Raw genomic sequence first — 15,523 nt, forward strand, 5'->3', positions numbered from 1 at the left:
CCTTTTATGGAAGTACACAGGGACTGTCCACTGTCGCGTCCCAGCTTGGCGAGCCACAAAAAGAAACCAACGTTTACTCTAGGAAATACCTCCCGCCGTGGAAAGGGGCAGCGCTGGAACAACTTTTTCCAATTGTTATCGTGATGAATCCATTTTCCATAATGGAGCTGTTCACGTTGGAGAAATAAACGGCACAAGCTGATTTTAGAGTGTTAGTCCATCCAGACAGGGAGGGATGTTTAGAGTGGATTCTGTCGCTAAATTATTTGGTTCTAATCGCTGAGAAATTATTCCATTAACACCAGAGCTGCTTACTTTTACCTCTCCTGTAATCTGCTCATGTGGAAACCAGTATACCATCCCTCTCTGTCAAATCACAAGACTTTTTAGGGACAAACACCCATTTGTTTACAAGAATTTAACTTGTATCGTTCTATCGTTTGGCAGATCGGACTTGCTACTGCTTTATGCTGTCTGCTGCCAAAAGATGAAAGGTGAACAATAACGGTTTTGCCCGTGCATGTGTCTGTTAGCAAAATATCTCATGAACTAGAGGACAAATTTGATTAAAACTTGCGAAAATTAATCACTGGATATACATCTGTAACTGATAAACTTTTGGAGTCAACCCAATTAAAGGTGACTGTCATAGCCAGCTGACCTTAGAAAACACAAAAATGAATATAATTCAGACAATTTTACAGATATTGCACTAACATTTGGTGTGGTAGTATCTGAGAGTCGTTCACAACATATACTCAAAGAGTCTCTTGCTTAAAACCTTGGCATTAAAGGCTGGAGTCAGCCCTGTTTGTTTGTTAGCAGAATATCTTATGAATCCCTGGACAAATTTTTATAAAACTTTCACAATGTAATCATTGAATGTGCGTCTACAACTGGTTAGCTTTTAGAGTCAGTTCAAGATGGCTGCCACAGCTAACCGACATTAGCCAACACAAAAACGCCTATAATTCAGTCAGTTTTCCAGATATTGACCTAAAATCTGGCATGGTAGTAGCTGGGAGTCATTCACAACAACACATAATCTGAGTGTGACATCTCACATTATCGCATGAGATTTGGCATAAAGTTATTTTCAAGGTTTGACCAAAGTGGCTATAACTCTGTCATTTCTCAACTCAGGATGATCTAGACTCCTGCATGAAAGGAATTGGGCGACATGCATTCCTTCAAAGAATGTTAGACCTTTAAATATTTACTGATTTTAAACCCAAACTGTGTAAAAAATTCGCTTTGTGCGCATTCAAAAGTCAGAACAAACATCTTTTGTTTATCATAAGCCTCATGCAGACATGAGCTGGGATTGTGCTAAATCAAAGAAGGTTTTATGTCCTGAACATGTCATTAAATGCAAATCTGTTAATCCTGTTTTTTTTATATAAGCACACATGCTGCCAGGTGATGGAGGGCGCATAAAGAGCTGCTACTCCTCCTGCGAAGACAGCTGCTTTCACTTTCACACAATCTGATCTCAGTAATCAAGAGAAGCAAGTGAGGACGCCCTGGAAATCCAAATCCGCAGTTCCAGTCCTCAACGAGACAAGCCCGTGGTTTTACTCACGACAGCCCTAATGTGGCTGCAGCTTTTATCTCCAAGACCATCTAAGGAATAAGAGGCCGACTTGGCAGGTCCTCTTCAGCAAACAGAGTGTGTACAGCCAGACATCTGCTCTGTCAACAAGCAGCAGAAACCAAAAAGCAAGCCAGAGTTCTGACTCCTGTTTTGGACAGAGCACACATGCATGCTAAGGCTTTTAAACCAAACAAAAAAGAAAAGAATTTTAATTTAAAATTTAGCATTTTATAAAACATTGAACAGAAAACTTACCATTTGTTTGTCTTTTTCACATGTGCATCATAGAGATGCGCTGCTGTAAACTTGTACGTTTGAAAAAAGAAAATGTGACGAATCTTCAACAATTTCAAGCTCTGGCTTCAGAGTTAAATCTGTGGTTGATTGGGGATCTTTGTGAAAATGCTGTTTCAATGCTTTTGTTGTAATAAACCAAAAAGAGCTTGATTTTGAACTGAAGATTCAAAAAAGTATGCTTAAGATCAAACTTAAGATAGATAAATAAAAAGAAAATCCCTAAATGTTGTATTCATGACTTTTCTACTTAATATGAACAAATATTTAATATAAACCTTCAGATTTTATTCAATATTTCTCCCTTTTTTTCCAGACGTTGTTTAAAAAGACTTTAAATTCTTTAACAAGGATATGTTTTAACATCTTAGTCCTCATATTTAAGAAATATTTGTCAGTATTTTGAGTTTGTGGCACAGTTATGACTGACTTTTTTGCATATTTTTAAAAGTTTAGACCAACTTTAAGACAAATAATAGACAGATGTAGAAATGGGGATTTAGAGGAATTTTTTCTCATAATATTTCACCTCCTAAAGAAGCAGTTCTTCTTGTTCACATCAGTTTCTGCAGAACACCACAAATGTAAATATCTGTTCTGGTCCAACAACGAGTTCTGAAGACAAAGGTCACTATTCCTCAATTTCTGACAATAACTACATTTTAAATTAAATTAAATCTGATGTTAATCAGACTTACCAGGCCTGCAGACAGTGAGTGTTCCTGCTGGAATCAGGAGATGAAGAGTGGCCGGAGGTTTATAACAAAGTGTGCAGGACACAGCCCCGCCTGCTCAAACTGGGATTCAGTCCTTCCAGAAGGATTTGTACATGCGTACAGGTTCAAAGACATATTCACACTGTAAAATGTGGTTTATACAGATTCAAATAGGATCTCTTTGTTTCATCAGTGTCGTGTAGGATCAGGTACTCTCCCGTCTAAGAAATTTCATGTACTTACATCGACTGGTTCCACTAAACTTGGCTGATTAAACTTAAGAAGTAAAGAATTAAATATCTAAAGTTTTGTCTTCACCAAATAGCTCAATGGATTCAAAAGACGAGTCTCCCAAAAGCGCTTTGAGCAAAATAGCTCCAAGTACATTAAAAACCTGAATTAAGAATAGTGACCCCTGGCCTCAAATGTAACACACAAGTGAAAGTACGGAAAGCACCATGGGACAGGCTTTATTCAGTAAAAGGAATTTTAGGCAAAATGTAGAAAATTGGTTTGAATTAAAGGGTTTCAGTTGCTTTACTATAGTAAAACCTGCTTATTCTGACAGGTAAAAATGACCAGAAACATTAAATTCAAGCTCAAACAATTGTGCAGTCTAAACAACACCCACATGTAATTTCTCAGAGTGGCCATACATAATTTGGCATCACTTTGTTTCCGCATAAAATGAGTCGTCTGAGTGACTGCTAACCTGCTGTTCTTGGTTTTTTTTTGGTGTATCTGGATGTCAAATGAGAAGGCTGGATGTCAACCAAGGTGCATGAGTTCATGCTGCATCAGAAAGGAAAGAGAACCATGGTACTGAGCACTGAATCCATGTAAGATCATTTCCGTAGGATTAGAGAGTTTCTTTGTGGCTTAACTTGACTCGTTTTGTCCAAATTAGACATTATTAAGAAACAAAAATCCCCCCCCCCGTTAGTCTGTTTATTGCAGTGGTGCCCAATCCTGGTCCTAGAGGACCGCGATCCTGCATGTTTTAGATGTTTCCCTGCTCTTCAGCAGGTCTTCAAGCTCTTCAAAAGCCTGTTAATCAATCATTAATTCAAACCAGGTGGGTCACAGAAGAGAAACACCTAAAACGTATAGGATAGTGGCCTCTCCAGGACCAGGAATGGACACCACTGGTTGGTTGTATCCAAGTGGTTTATTGTTCCTAGTGTTCTCCATGTTAACACAATCCAAACCACGGTAAGGCTAAAATAACCAGGATTTTTGTGGTTTCTGAGTCGTCTCCAGGCGCTACATGATGGTTAACCACCGGTCTCCTCGCAGCAAGGAAGTCCTGGGTTCAACTCCCAGCTGAGTCCTTTCTGCATGGAGTTAGTACATTCTCCAATTACATGTGTTTTAGGTGGACTGATGACCCTAAATTACCCTTAGGTGTTGGCATGAACATGCCTCCAATAATCCATTATAAATAATAATTTACAGCTGATTGTGTATCACTGAGTCACACGTCATTGTTGTAAAATAATCACAAACCTGATAAAACAAAGCTTACATTGAGCACAACCAAGAAATAATTCTCAATCTTGGACCACCAATCAAATTCAGACAGCTCTTTTATTTCATCCATCAAACTCCCAACAGGTGAAACAGGCAAAGGAAATACGACATGGAAGTACAGACATCAGTGTTTTCTACCTTTTTAAATACCTGCGAATGCATCTCCTTGACTTGTCTGAATCCTCTGATGATCAAACGAACCAGTGTAAACACAAGCAGCGCAAGCTTCACGACTGCAAGCAAACCTCAAGACGACATACGGTGAACACAGATCTGCTGGATGGCATAATGCTCTTACAGTTTGTAAGATTTTCACCCATTGTATTAGCTTTACATTAAAAAAAAACAATGTGTGGTAATTATTTAGAGGATAAAATGTGTACTAGCATTAGCCACCTTGAAGATAGTTATTTTTTTAAGTGTTCTTTATTTTTTGGGTCATTTGATTAGCAAGGAAGGCCATTTTAGCAGTCCTCTTCCCACTAAAAGTGCAGCGAATAACCAAAGTTGTTTGGAAGCCGCCGCGCTTTAAACTCAGTTTATTCTGTACAGGAGTTATTGCACTGTTATAAACCACACGTCTGCTCTCAGTTCGCTCGAGCTAAGACTTATTAACGCTTAAATAAAAAAACCTGAGATCCTAAAACAAGTTGTATACAAAGTGGCAGACGTTATGAGTTTAAGAACCAAATAAATATCCCTAAAAACGACCAAGGTAACAGAAAAGTCCACTTTAGAAATCAGGGCTAAGAAACCTTTCTTAGCTTTGTAACTTTACTCCAAATCGGTCAAGTTAACGAGTGAATAAATAAGGACATAAGAGGCAACATTTAAAGCGGGAAGCAGGAGTAATTCACTTAAATGAAACCGAGGCCAAAGACAGCTCAGCACTGCGCTGAAATCAGTCTGATCTCTGTACCCGGGTCAGCTCCACAACCACACGACATAACTGTAACATTTAGTCCTATAATTAAACACAACGGATCACAGTTTGCTGTGGTTACTGCCTACCATTATCTGAGTTATTCAAGTCAACCAGAACAGTGCGGCGTCAAGTCGTACAATCACTTCGACGTGTTCAAGTGGAGGTCTTAGCTTTTCCCTGGTCCTCCACCTTTTTAATGGCAGCCTGAATCTTAGCCTGGTCTCCCAGCAGCTGCCGGGGTTTCACAGGCCGGAGGTTTTCATCCAGCTCGAGCAGCACGGGTATCCCTGTGGGTAACGTCACGTTGGCTATGTCCTCGTCTGACACACCTGTTGAACGGAGAGGATACGTTAGGGTCATCGCTGCTACAAAATGTTGAAAATTTACTGTCACCACACCTGCTGGTTACAGTTAAATTAACATCATTTGCGTAAATTAACAGTTAACGCTGCCAGATAGTCGTTACCAGCAGTTGTTATAGCTTATATTAGTATTTTTCAGCAAACAGTCGAACAGCTGGTGTAAGGGGTTGAAAACGTGGTGGGTTAGGAAGTTAAAGGTTACCTGCTGACCAAGGTAGATTTAGGGGTTTATCCTGCTTCGTCTTACCTGTAGTTAGTTTTTTAAATAACCAAGTTTTGGAGAAACAAGAGTTTAATTCTGACTGGATAAACGAGCCAATGGCTAGTCCGAACAGGGCGAAGAGCAAAGTTTGCACTGCAGTCTTACAACATTCTCTGTCGCAACTATTTCACAGCGGTTTACGCGAACTCTACTGTGTAAATCTTTACATTAGCAGCCTTTTTTGGTTCTATGGTTATTTGTAAGCACTAACAGTGGCAGCAGCTAGCTATAGCACTTCTGGTGCAGCCTGGGACATTTAAAGCTTGCATATCGTAATATTTCTGCTGGAAGAACAATGTAATGTGGAACTGACAACACCCAAAAGTTTCTAAAATAGCATTCACAGACATCTTGGGGCTTGGAGCTATTTTAGGACTGCACCAATCCCTGATCAGTCAAGTTTTGAGCTCATCAGTTTGATCAGATATAATTTATTACTCCAAACGGAGGTTGTTCCTAGAGCTACAACAGGTAAGATTAATTGTTTATAACTTTTCCTTCAAAGTTCAGAAATGTAAACAACCATCTTGCTGTAAAAATGTATTATTACTCTTTTCCTACACAAGTTGGGGGTGTTATAGTAACTTGTTAGGCTCAAGTCCCTCAAAAATGGGCTTGATTATCAGTTTTTGTTTTACTTCATAAAAACAAAAAAAACCATGCACAGAACAGAGGACATAGCTTTTGTTATTATTATAAACCCTAACCCTAAATTAATAATGAAAAATGAAAGAAAGTTGAAGTAACTGCAGCTAAAATCCAATGTTCAAACACAGCAAACGTACTGCAAAATACTGCTACTCTACTGCTTGAATTTCAGCGGGTTTAACGATTTTAGGTTCATTTTGAGTTAATTATGGGGCGACCTGTTTGTATTCTTTGCTGCAAATGCAGTGTCAGGGTTAGGGGTTTGAAATCCCAAGATGTATGAGTGCGATAAAAAGGTCAGCATGGATTTCATGGCCACAGCCAAATGTAACATAAACTCACTGGCCTTTTTGCACAAGTTCAACCTTCCATTTCTGGAACAGAAAGACTGTAAGTCCTTCCTCATTCAGTGACTGATTACTAGAAAAAGCAGCCTGGAAAGAAGAAGAGCAGCTGCTGATTTCAACCGAATGCTTTCGTTCTGAACACAGGCAAAGCTGAAAGAGCGCCGATTAGATTACATACCTTCCAGGTGTTTCAGCAGGGCCCTGCAGCTGTTCCCGTGGGCAGAAATGAGCACAGTCTTCCCTTCCTTTATCTCTGGGACCACGGTGCTGTTCCAATATGGCAGCAGCCTTTCCAGAACCTCCTTCAGGCTCTCAGCTCGGGGAAGGTTCTCCTTCGGCACGTCACAAGTGGTGTACCTACGGTCGTTGTAGATTTCCAGGTAGTACGGGTGGGATTCATCAATCGGGGGCGGAGTGATGTCAAAGCTCCGTCTCCACAGCTTCACCTTTTCCTCCCCATGCTGCAGAGCCATCTCTGCCCGGTTGAGTCCAATCAGGGCTCCGTAGTGGCGCTCGTTGAGCCTCCAAGACTTGACAACGGGGACCCACTCCTGGCCCATAGCCTCCAGCACCAGCCATGCCGTCTGGATAGAGCGGCTGAGTATGGAGGTGAACACAATGTCAAACCTGTAGCCCCGCTCCTTCAGGAGCCGGCCGCAGTCCTGGGCCTCCTTCACCCCATCTGCGCTCAGCTTCTGGTCCACCCAGCTGCAGAACCGGTTCTCCTTGTTCCAGGCCCCCTCTCCATGCCTCAGAAGAAAGAGTTTGTACTTGGACATCCAAAGCACTGGCAGCAAAGAAAATAAATGCACATAAACACGGTGTGGTTAATGTAAACAGTGCATGTTTTTAACACAAGTCTGAAGCGGGCTACCTAAGCCCAGGGGTTTCTAGGAAGCAGTACTAGCAAAAGGTCAAAGGTTGTCTTAAAAAAGAAGGGCTGGAGGTGGTTATATCTACAGCACTTGGCCTCATCAGCGACTGAACGCATCCTTATTACTTCTGAACTCATATAGTATCACTGAATTCAGTCTCACTACATCCTAAGGCAATAAACAGAACGACAAAATGCAGCTACTTATCAAATGAGCATATATACTGGATGTTAGGCTAACTGATGGGTGTCACTGACTGGATGTTGAGGTGTTCACGGCCGCTCCAAATGACGGAACAAAGCCAGGACTACGGGGCATATGTTGAACTCAACCGGATAATTATGTGAAAAAAATAAATAAATTGTCTTACCCGGCGTGGGTTTAAAAATCCGGTTTGAATGTGGATGTTACGCTCGTTGACAGTCCTCTGCAGGCCACAGCAACATCCTCTCAGAACGTGCGTGACCGACGTAAAGGGTCGACCAATAGAAAAGCTGTATTTCACGCGTAGGCGGTGCCGCTGGTAAATGTTATGCCCATATTAGGATGTGCAGCAATACCCTGACATGGGCTGGGCACGTGCCCAAGAGGGAGGGATTAATGTGGGGTTAGCTAACTAATGTAGGCTATTTTGTAGTCTGGTCTTTGTAGTTCACTTGTAGTTGAGGCTTTGTGAAATGTCTGCAGCACTTTTACGGAACTTCTTGCCCAGATAAAAGCCACCTAGTACGTGGGTGGTAAGACTAGGGGTGTCAAACTTAATAAAATGTTAAGTAAAGCTAACCCACACAAGTTACATATGTCACCAAACTTGCTAAATTTATTTTATGCAATCGATCTTGACTTTCATGATGAGTCAATGCATCAACAAAAAATGCATGCATCATAGTAGAGTTTATAATACAGATGAATTCATAAGATCCTTTAAAACATGTAGTTTTCACTCAAACTAAACTGCTAAACTATAAGCAATTTGAGTCGCTGGCTTTTGCTGACAACATTTTCTTTTTTACCAGGTAAACATATATAGCTGTTCAGGTTTTAAAATTAATCATGTTGATGGTGTTCACAACCATTTTCTTTGTTTGTTTGTTTTTGAAGGCATATCTGAAACTCTATAAATAACTAAGTACACATGGTTTGGCTGTGAATGTGTGTGAGAAAAATGTGTTTTGGACAAATTATCCTTTCAGAGTCAGTTAGGTCAATTTATCATGCAGCAAATATAACGTCAGCCCCTTAAATGGTTCGGACTCATTTTTAAACATACATTTATATGTTTCTGCTCTTCAGTTAAGTTTCTTAGAGGACTTAAATACGTTCATAAAGTTATCGTGGCATTTCTAACAAAACAGAATTAACCGCACTTTGTGAGATGCAGAGAGTTTTAGTTTTAGTTTCTAAGAATTAAAGCTGCACCATAAGTAAGAAACAAATCTGCATTTTTCTGTTTTTTTGGATTTTTGTTTTTTAAATCAATTGCCGTGTACTGTCCTGCTATATTTTTCTTGTATTGATCAATTCTCTTGATTGCAGCATAAACAAAAATATCAAAGTGAAAAGTTAATTAAGGACGCTTGGAAAGAGTACCATTAGTTTAATGGGAAGGAAAGAGACATTTTGGGTGTTGATTTTGCACAGGTTTCATGACGTGAATACATTTTCTTTAATTATCAACATCAAGTTGTAGGGTTTAAGTGCTGTTAAACCTAAATCACAACACAGGTCTGTAATAAATGCAAGATGCATTTATTAGGTTGTTGGAAACTCACCTATGGAATACGTGACAATCAGGCTTGATCTTTTTTTTTTTATTCTTACCTTTCTGAAGTGGGTGCTAAATACTCACAGTCATATTTTTCTGAAATGAGATGTGATTAAAAGGGGAAGAGATGTAGAAGTCAGATCCCCTTTAAGTAGCTCACCGAATGAGACCCTTTGCCCTTATTATTTTTGGTTTTCATTTCTCATATCCAGCATGTATGAGGTTTGTAAGTTCTTAAACATTTTTTGCTACAGTCCGTCTGCAATGCTCTTTTGACACTCCCTTCTAAGGAGAAGGTGAGATGTAGAAGACCTTTAGTGCAGAGAAAAACAAAGCAAAGCAACATTATAAAATGTCATCCTAATGAGAGTTGAATCCATAAAGCAAATATGAATATAAAACATTTCAGAAGAAACATAAACAGACAGCAATCGTTTCTTTTAATGTTTTGAACCATCTTTAATAGTCAGCACATTTTAATCATCTATTGTCACAACAGAACACTGTAGTTGTTTTTATTGTATGTTTTTTCAGGTAATCCGTTTTTTTTTTCACTTCGACAAACTCTTACGATGGTCTCAAAGTTTCTAGGTGTGCATGTTTTTTAGGATTTACTCTGCTATTTGCTGAGCGGGGCAGGATAATTCTCCAGCAAACCTTGACAAATATTTAATGCACTTACTGACAAAAATGTTCGTAAAGTACTGAACTGTTTCTTTTTTGTATACATTACTGTAATGTGCACAAAATGTCATGGTATTCGTTTGTTTGTTCAGATGGAAAAAGGTTCACAAACCACGTCTGGTTCACTTCAAAAGGTTTCTGGCTCAGAATTCACAAATGAATGCAATAAAGACAGGAAATGAAGTAAAGTCCGAAAATGGCTAAAAGAAAGTTGTTGTTTTTTTAGTTGCCAGAAGCATCAAACAGCTTCTTCCTGCCCTCCATGCCAGACATGGCCTCCACGTTTTTACGCCAGTCGGTCACCTCCTCTTTCTGTCGGAGAAACAACCAGTCACAGAGAAGCAGACGGAATCAGACAGATTGTTCGACCGAAGTACAACGGCGTGGGGAGTTTTACCTTCTCCTCCTCCTTCTTGACTGTTTTGAGGTTGGCCTTGAAGTCGATGGACTCCTTGTGTCTGGACCCCAGCAGAACGCTCAGCATGTCCTCAGCTGAGATCTTCACTCTCCTCAGGTGAGGCTTCTTGAACTTACTCTGAATCTCAGTAATCTTCAATTTCAAGTCCTCAATCTGGCGAAAGGATCACATGATCAGTTATCACTCTGCTGCGCGTACAGGCCTGTTACCCTTGGTGCTATTTTACAGACATACAAGTGGAAGGAAACTCTAAGGTATCATCAAATCCTCAGCTGTTGTCACACCATTTTTATATGAATTTGATGAAAACAGCAGTTTATCAATGTATGCATTAAATGGCTATTAAATGGATAAAAGATGGTGTTGATGAAAGGTCAGGATGTTTAAAAAGTCACATCAGACCTTGAATTTAAGTGTTTTGGGCAGGATTTTATTTTTTTTACATAGTCATAATTTATCAGAATGAAATCCTTCAATGAACCAGAAGCATCACTGTCTGGTAGGTTTTGAGCCATTGTATTAATACAGCTATAATTTCTCTCCAGACATTCATAATTTTAGAGTTACATCCTTAAAGCTCACACCGTGGGAGCTTGATATTATAAAATCTTGACAATAACCCATGTCACACTGCAGGATGTAAGATTTATCGGGTGCTGGTTTGTACGTTTTCTTGCAACAAGAGTATCATGTTTGTCACAAACATCTGACAAAAATATCGGACCAAGAATGAGTGAAAATGAAGCGCTGGCTTTGATGCTTTTGCTAATAGAGTCAAGCTCTGTGGACGTACTCATTGCTGGGAGAAAAGACACCAGAGCAATAAATCATCTGAAAGTGAGCCTGTCATGCTGAATCAGCACCGATTCAAACTCAAAGCCAAAAGATTTTCCTATTATTATTTTTTTCACCTAAAGTGTCCACTGTGGTTGAAAATCACACAGTATGAACTGAAGAGAAGGTTAGATCACAAACAGACTAGTTGTTTCTTTGCAGCCAACTTTTTAATTGACGTAATTTTTCTGATGATATCGTAATAAAAAACTACAAACTGGTTTCTATTTCAGAATAATTGAGGGGATTCTTTAGAGGCTTTCTGCTCAGACACTTTGTCTTCAGAGGACCTCTGAAGCTTCACAAACTTTCACCCCTAGTTTCAGTGCGCTGTAAAATTAGAAACGCACAATTTTACAATCTTGGCTCGATCTTTAAAGTTTCATAGCATGGTTCCTGGTTATTAGAGGGAGCTGTGTTAAGAGTTAAAAAAAATTTTAAAAAAAATTAAAAAAAATAATAAAGTTGACCATTCAGAAGCTTAAAAGATTTAAAAAAAAAAAGATTCTGGATTAAATAGAGATTCCAATGAGCACCAAAATAGGACTAAATAGAAAAAATAGCTACTGTATTTTATTATTATTTTCAAAAATATATAGAATTGCCTCCAATTGGCCAGACTTAGTTGTTTCAGGATTTAAAAATCTTTTGAAATATTATTGTGGAATTTCTAACTATTCAGCCAAACAAGGGCAGTATTTATTGTCCTCATCAGAATCTAATTGTTTTATTCTGCTCTGAAGACACTGAATACAGAAACTTGAAAAATATTACCACATATGCCTTTTAGTCTCACAGCATGTTCTCAAGCAGCTTACCTCCTTCTCATTTTTCGACACTTTGAGACTGATATCATACCGCTCCTCATCCACAACATCAATCCTGTGGTGCAGGTCTTTGCACAGGTCCTGTATGGAAGTGAGTCAGACTCTTGTGTTGCTGTGTCGTTGGCTTTGTTGAAATCAAAAGAACTTACATTTTTGTACATAAAATACAAATACCTGCAGCTCTTGCACAGACAGACCGGACAGGTTCAGAGGAGGAAGTCTTTCTTCGAGTGTCGCTTCTCTCTCCTTCTGCTTTTGGTTTTTCTCTTCCTGCAGCATCTGAGTAGCGACTGCCAACAGCCGGATCTAAGGGAGCAAAAATCTAGTTGATCTAATACTATATTTTCTTGTTTTGTTAGACTTTTTAGGCTAGTTTAGGAAGATTGTTACAAATAAATGCAACTCATAGACATAGTGCATGCTAAAACTGAACTTTGCATAAAATAAAAAAAAACTTATGGGTAGGTTTTATTTTTTATTAACACGTATAAGTCCCATGTGTTAACATTGCAAAATACACATCGCTTCAAACTGGAAACAGGAAACCTTGTTGCACAAGTTAAAATAAGAACTGTTTATGAGATCACAAGTCTATGTTTTTATAAAAAACAAATTAATAAAAATTTAAATTTTATTCAGAACAATAAGGAAAATCATACCTTTAGACCCAGCCTTCGAGAGGAGGAGATCTTGGATTTTCTCTGTGATTTACGCAAAGAGAACATTTATTATAAGACCTGTGATGAAGCACTTCATCTAATTTTGAGAGACAAACATGAGATTGTGCACTGGTACTGATGTAAATACTCACGGGTCTGATGGGTGATCAATTAGAGGGATAAAATGCAGTAGACATTGTAAATTAATGATCATCAGTGAACAGTTTGTTTGAGTTTTATTTAATGGGCAAACAAAAATAAACCAAAACTCGTACTTACCCATCAGCCATGATTGTCTTAAAATTCCTAAACTGGATTTAAAGAAGCGACAGGAAATGAACAGACTAACAGAATGCTTGTTTTGTAATATATATTTTGCTTCATAAGGATTATCTTATGCGTTGCATGGTTAGAGAACAATAAAAGTATTGTTTTCCTTTTCACTGCCATTTTGAATTTTGATGAAGCGTTTACAAATTCTAACACAGATTCCAACCTATAAAAGTCCCACTGGTTTATTATAAATCCTTTAAAGGTTTGGGAAGGTTCAAATTGAGCTGAGGCGGCGCAGCGTGTTAAAATGACTGATGAGAGTTTTGATATAGGTGACAAAAAAGGTGAATGACCAGATAATCCACAAGGCATGCGAGATGAGCAGCTGCTAATGTTGAACAATAACACTTCCTAATAAAATGGCAACGGCAGGATAAGACTGCAGCTTAGAGATAATAGTAATACCTGTTAGTAGATAATCATCGTCATTTACACTGGCTTAATTAAAACACCAAACATTTATATGAACCAGAAATCTTTACCTAATTCGAAGCTCCTAAAGATGCAAATTGAGACTGAAGACAAACGTAGGAGGAGAGCTCCTCGGGCTTTCTGAAAGCCGGTGGGAAAACATCACTGAAATTTATAGTATCTCAGCTAAATGGGATGGCTCACGAAAATAGAGTCGCGTCGGTTCTACTGCCACCATCAGTGACATTTACAGTGGTCCGGAGCTTCACAACAATATTCAAACTGCAAAGGAGGTAATAAAACCCCCTTTATGGGCTCGTATACTCAGGTGTCTTAAAACGTTCCTGCAGCACCTGTTAGTGAACGTGGCAGAGTCGGTGCAAAGCTTTTATATTGACCAGAGCTGGTTGTTAAACTCTGGAGGAAGATGTTGGGAAGCCAAAACATGAAGTTTATTTTTATTAATTTATTCTGCAGCTCAGTCGCAATACAGTGAAATGGGCTGAAGTGTCAACTTGTAGCTATTTAATATTTCCAAAAACTCATGTAGTTTTTTAAAAATATTTATTACCATATCTGTATTTACAGCTATTAGTGCAAAGAAACTAACATTTGATATCTTTTGCATCTTTATTGCAAAAAGTATTGTGCATGCACATCTTACATTAGCTGTAATAATACTGACATCACAATTTCTCGACATGTTCATGATGATGGATCCCTGTAATCTAATAACACCTCACACGAGTAAGAAAAAGCCAAAGGTTGATCCTGTTTTATTTAGCCCCGCAGAGGAACAAGGACAGGTGCTCGTCGGGGCTCGGTGGTGTGTAAACTGAGCCAGCATGAGTTTGGCTTGTGTCTCTGTTGTTTCAGTGAGCCCAGTGTTCGAAACAGAAGGCTGCAACTCATGTCCTCGCATTAGGAAACAATTAACAAAGAACAGCCAAGAACACACCGTGGGTTAAACAGTGTTTTTAATGTTGCAACTCTTTCTTTCTTTAAAACGGTGCGTTGGTTTAGTTTTGGTCTGAAAAGAACATAACAAAGAGTTTAAATGGGAAAAAAAAAAAAAAAAATTCAGACTCCTGTTAATAATTGTCATAGTTCTTAGGTATAACTTAAAACTTTGGCAGGCTTTTTTCTTTCATTACTTCTATTCTGTTTTGTTACCTTACTTCCTGTTTTATTTTGAAGAGTCAGTCCCTTGTCTGTTTTGCCTTTCCTACTCCTCTGTTACACATACTCTTGTTTTGCCTTTGGCACACCTGTTTCTTATGATCATTATGTCATTCTCTATATATACAGTCCTGGTTTACCTTTGTGCATTTGACAGATCCTTGTGCTGCCATGAAAACACAGTGGGTTCATTGTTTCAGCCCAGCTCCATGCTGTGTAGCTCAATGCAACGTCCTGAGCACAGGACAAAAAAAGATGTCAGGTTACACTTCACAGCTCCACCACAACCTCTCCCCGGTTCTCGCCAATGCCCCAGCACCTGCCCAAGTCTTTGCCAATGCCATGGTTCCTGTTCACCCATCTACCAAGTCAAATTACTGTCTCAGAGAGGGAACGTCTCTTCGCCATGCCTGACTCTGCAGACACCCCTCTGAGTCTGGTTCCTGAGCTCTGCCTGCTGTTGAGAAGTTCAAACAGAATGCCCCTCTTTTATGCTCAATTGTCCAAAGGGTCCTGGAAGGCCCACATTCAGCACCAGCCTTTGAGAGGGTCCTGCCAGACGCTATTTGTCTAGTCTCTGAGGGGCTCTGATTGTCTGCTTTATCCAGATAAGCCAGGAGTCTCTGGTCTGTTTTCTGTCGAAAGGGTCCAATACGAGGCCTCTTTATCTGCTCCAGCTCAAGCCTTTGAGTGAACTCAAACGGACACCTCTCCTTCGTGTCGAGTCTTCAGGGAAGTCCAGACGAATGCCTTTCCTCTGTGTCAAGTCTGCCTTCTTAAGCTCGGCTCCAGTCAACAAGGTGGTTTCTGCCGGGCCCATCTCAGCCTGCCTCAGCTCCACTTGTCAAGGGTTCTGTCGG

At 39.4% G+C, this 15,523-nt stretch overlaps 2 protein-coding genes across 2 annotated transcripts; both read right to left on the reverse strand.

The window, feature by feature from the left end:
* Positions 1-4,172: 4,172 nt before the first annotated feature.
* Positions 4,173-8,035, reverse strand: bpgm (2,3-bisphosphoglycerate mutase). The gene is made up of 3 exons (XM_017405597.3): positions 7,924-8,035; positions 6,857-7,465; positions 4,173-5,388 (listed from the first exon to the last, which is right to left on the reverse strand). Exons 2-3 carry the CDS (start codon positions 7,455-7,457, stop codon positions 5,213-5,215), a joined length of 777 nt encoding a protein of 258 aa, XP_017261086.1. The 5' UTR covers positions 7,458-7,465; positions 7,924-8,035; the 3' UTR covers positions 4,173-5,212.
* A 1,795-nt stretch (positions 8,036-9,830) lies between these two features.
* On the reverse strand, positions 9,831-13,690 carry LOC108229966 (troponin I, slow skeletal muscle). Its single transcript, XM_017405698.3, has 8 exons — positions 13,556-13,690; positions 13,020-13,051; positions 12,893-12,896; positions 12,741-12,782; positions 12,256-12,387; positions 12,073-12,162; positions 10,400-10,573; positions 9,831-10,314 (listed from the first exon to the last, which is right to left on the reverse strand). Exons 2-8 carry the CDS (start codon positions 13,028-13,030, stop codon positions 10,225-10,227), a joined length of 543 nt encoding a protein of 180 aa, XP_017261187.1. The 5' UTR covers positions 13,031-13,051; positions 13,556-13,690; the 3' UTR covers positions 9,831-10,224.
* Between the last annotated feature and the right edge of the window lie 1,833 nt (positions 13,691-15,523).

This window comes from Kryptolebias marmoratus, linkage group LG11 (genome assembly GCF_001649575.2).
Source record: "Kryptolebias marmoratus isolate JLee-2015 linkage group LG11, ASM164957v2, whole genome shotgun sequence".
NCBI classification, from domain to species: Eukaryota; Metazoa; Chordata; class Actinopteri; order Cyprinodontiformes; family Rivulidae; genus Kryptolebias; species Kryptolebias marmoratus.